Raw genomic sequence first — 3,858 nt, forward strand, 5'->3', positions numbered from 1 at the left:
TCATCGAGGATATAAATCACTGATTGATGTATCGTCATCGGACCCTGGAACAGACCTGGTCGATGTAGTTTGATCTGAATCAAGTGGGTCCTTTCTAGGTCTACTTTGAATGAAAAATCCTGGTTGTCGAGGCACTGATAAAGTCATAGTATTACTCGTGAGCATCACAAAAATGGTTGACAAGGTAGGACGCTCAATAGGATCTTCTTGAACACATAAAAGACCTATATGGATGCATCGAACCACTTCACTCGTCTGGCATTTATCTAGAATAATTGGATCCACAAGGTCAAACGCTGTTCCATTACTCCAAAGCCTCCAAGTCTAGAATATCAATCAGTGAGTTCTAGGTAATATTCCTTAACTATTGCAGGAGAAGTAAATAGTGATTCCCTTTAAAACTAAAACTTACATGTGTGACCAAGTCTTGTGCGCCGTTTGTCTTGACGAAGCTGCTATTCTTCCTACCGCTTATAATCTCAAGAACTAACACTCCGAAGCTATAGACATCAGATTTCATTGACAGCTGGCCACACATCGCATATTCAGGAGACATGTAACCACTGAAATCCACTACAAAACTTTAGTATGTTGGCAAAATAGTGTTCGAGAAACGTCTATTGATGCAGAGTTAAGCATAAGACTCACTAGGTCCCAACTATTTTGCTTGTGTTCTCATGGCTTTGGTCCAATCCAAAGATCTTAGCCATTCCAAAATCAGCAATTTTCGGATTCATATCTGCATCCAAGAGAATGTTACTCGCTTTAAGATCACGGTGTATGACCGTGAGCCGTGAATCTTGATGAAGATATAGAATCCCCCGAGCAGTCCCTCCTATGATATTGTATCGTTGAGTCCAGTCCAGCTGACGTTTTTTCGTTGGGTCTGTGCAAATCCATAACTTACAATTAGCTCTAACTATTTGTAATATCAATTTTCAAGAAAGACCAACGAATCATTTAAAAAAATTATGAAATGTACTGACCAAAGATGATGTAATCAAGGCTTTGGTTGGGCACATACTCGTAGACCAATATTCTTTCTTCATTTTGTAGACAAAATCCTTGAAGCCTTACCAGGTTTCGGTGCTGAAGTTTTGCCACGACAACGACCTCGTTCTTGAACTCTGCTTCACCTTGTCCTGAAGTTTTCGACAGTCTCTTCACCGCAACTTCAGTCCCATTTGAAAATGTACCCTGCAAGTTTTTACCAGCATCATCTTGTTATATCCAAATGTGCTAGCAAGAAATTTCAATAAAAGTGCACAACCTCAGGCGCAGTTTAGGAAAAAAAAGTATACCTTATAAACCTCACCAAATCCACCTCGGCCAATCTTATTTCTCTCTGAAAATCCATTTGTTGCAATTTGGATCGTTCTATAATCGAGCTGCAGTGAGTCCGCGGTTGTTATATCGTCTCCTGTTGCACAAAAAAAGTATAACTTATCAGAAAAAAGAGTCTGATCGATGACATCAGTCAATCCTTATAAAGATTGTAAAATCATTTGAATCTTTACCATCAAATACAGATGCTGTTTCATAACTCTTCTTTGCCCTTTTTGCAAGGAAACAGTAACCCGCTATAAAAAGCAGAACAACCACAACAATAGACACAACGGTGGCTACCGTTAAGACAGTTGCGTTCCCACCTTTCCCTACGTCTGAAAAATCAATCATATGAAAATAGAACCTTCCCCTTTTGGTATTTACAAGAAAGAAAGAAAAAAAAAAGAATAAGAAGACATAGTTCACCAGTTCGCAGAGGAGATGACACGGGAGGAGTAGAAGCAGGTGGCAGCGGTGGTGGTTGTAGTATTTCAATGGCAGTTTTGTTGTAGAACGCATAAAGCTCGTACCTTGAATTACAGCTCGGGAAAACAAGTCGTCCCCCTATTGGTTATATTGGTTATGTAAATAATTTGGTTTAGTTGACTCGGTTTAGCTACTTTACTTTACTTGTATATATCACATGGATTGTACAGTTTACAGAATTAATTGAATGAGAAAATCTTTTCAACAAACTTTTTCGTCCTCATCCTCTCTCGTTTCCAACATGGTATCAGAGCCATCAAAGCTCATATCCTATCTAGTTTGTTGAATCTTTTCCTTCGTTGAGCTTATTTTTCTTTGATTTTGCGCTTTCCTCGTGTTCCGATGGTGACCGTTGCTCGAGCAAATCGAAAAATGGCTAAAACGAAGTCTCAATCAAGTTCCGCTGTTCGAAGATCTCAGAGATTGAACTCCGATGTTGACGATCCTACTCCGATCTCTCTTCCAGTAGCCGATTCTCAGGTTTCCGGGTTTTCGCGAGCTATCACATCACCAATCTTTGCTGATCCATCTCACTCTCCGTTCTTCCTCCACAGCGCCGATCATCCAGGTTTGAGCATCATTTCTCTTCGTTTAGACGAAACAAACTATGATGACTGGAGTTATGCGATGCATATCTCTCTTGACGCTAAGAACAAAATCAAGTTTATCGATGGTAGCTTACCTAGGCCTTTAACCATGGATCCTAACTTTGATCTATGGTCACGATGTAATAGCATGGTCAAATCGTGGTTGTTGAATGCTGTTTCACCTCAGATTTATCGTAGTATCTTGCGGATCAATGATGCTACTGATATATGGCGAGATCTCTATGGTCGATATTATTTGACTAACCTTCCTCGCACGTATAATCTAACTCAAGCGATTCAGGATCTTCGTCAAGGTTCCATGTCTTTGTCTGAGTATTACAGTCGCCTGAAAACTCTTTGGGATCAGTTGGATGGTTCAGAGGAGCCAGATGATCCTTGTGTTTGTGGGAAAGGTGCTCGTCTGCAGTTGAAAGCAAAGAGAACTAAAACTGTGAAGTTCTTGGCAGGTCTGAATGATTCCTACGCTATTGTTCGTAGACAGATCATTGCTAAGAAGGCGTTACCTTCTTTGGTTGAGGTATACAAGATTTTGGATCAGGATGACAGTCAGAAATGATTCTCGCCGGTAGTTCCTCCTTCGGCCTTCCAAGTCTCTCAGACTGTTTCTCATTCTGCTTTCCAGACTTCTCAAACTGATGCTCCAACCGCTCCTGCAGTAATGTATGTGCAAAATGGTCCTAACAAAAGTAGACCAATATGCTCTTTCTGCAACAGAGTTGGTCATATTGCTGAAATGTGCTACAAGAAGCATGGATTTCCACCAGGTTTCACTCCGAAAAGCAAGCCTGGTGAGAAAGCTCAGAAACAACCTGTTCTCGCGGCACTGGTTTCTTTATCTACACCAGAAAAATCCTCAAACAATGTTGAAGGTCTAATTGGAAAGCTCTCTCCAGATCAGTTGCAGAGTCTCATAGCTCTTTTCAGCTCTCAGTTGCCATCTTCTTCATCAGTTCCAGCTAAAGTCGAAGCAAGTACACCTCAGACCCCATTTGATCATCCGGGTATCTCTCCCAACACTTATGCTTTTATTGGTATACTTGCTGCTTCAAAACACACACTGTCTACTGATACATGGGTGATTGACTCTGGTGCAACTCACCATGTGTCCCATGACAGAAATAGTTTTGTTACTCTGGACACTTCTGTGGATAGTTATGTGAATCTGCCTACTGGTCCTCGAGTGAAAATCAGTGGAGTGGGGATGGTTCGTTTGAATAAGGACATATTGCTTTAGGATGTTCTGTTTATCCCTGAGTTTCGTTTGAGCCTTATCAGTATCAGTTCTTTGACTGATGACATTGGCTCCAAAGTGACCTTTGATACTTCTTGTTGCGAAATACAGGATCCTATCAAGGGGGTGACGATTGGTAAAGGCAGACGGATTGGAAAGCTCTATGTTCTAGATACTTCTCCATCTATTTCGATCAATGCAGTGGTG

The 3,858-nt window shown here is 41.0% G+C and overlaps 1 protein-coding gene across 2 annotated transcripts in view; it reads right to left on the reverse strand.

Annotated features, from left to right (window-relative positions):
* LOC104733359 (cysteine-rich receptor-like protein kinase 15) overlaps nucleotides 1-3,858 on the reverse strand; it is a 9,690-nt gene continuing 5,832 nt past the window's right edge. Inside the window, exons 2-8 of one of the 2 annotated variants that reach the window (XM_010452941.2) lie at nucleotides 1,753-1,890; nucleotides 1,518-1,655; nucleotides 1,302-1,420; nucleotides 987-1,197; nucleotides 649-886; nucleotides 413-563; nucleotides 1-324 (exon numbers count right to left, since the gene is read on the reverse strand). In XM_010452941.2, the coding sequence (XP_010451243.2) occupies nucleotides 1-324; nucleotides 413-563; nucleotides 649-886; nucleotides 987-1,197; nucleotides 1,302-1,420; nucleotides 1,518-1,655; nucleotides 1,753-1,890 (1,319 nt within the window). Of the gene's footprint in view, nucleotides 325-412; nucleotides 582-648; nucleotides 887-986; nucleotides 1,198-1,301; nucleotides 1,421-1,517; nucleotides 1,656-1,752; nucleotides 1,891-3,858 lie in introns of both variants that reach the window. The other variant, XM_019233396.1, reaches the window with a different exon arrangement.

This window comes from Camelina sativa, chromosome 12 (genome assembly GCF_000633955.1).
Source record: "Camelina sativa cultivar DH55 chromosome 12, Cs, whole genome shotgun sequence".
In the NCBI taxonomy this organism is placed as follows: domain Eukaryota; kingdom Viridiplantae; phylum Streptophyta; class Magnoliopsida; order Brassicales; family Brassicaceae; genus Camelina; species Camelina sativa.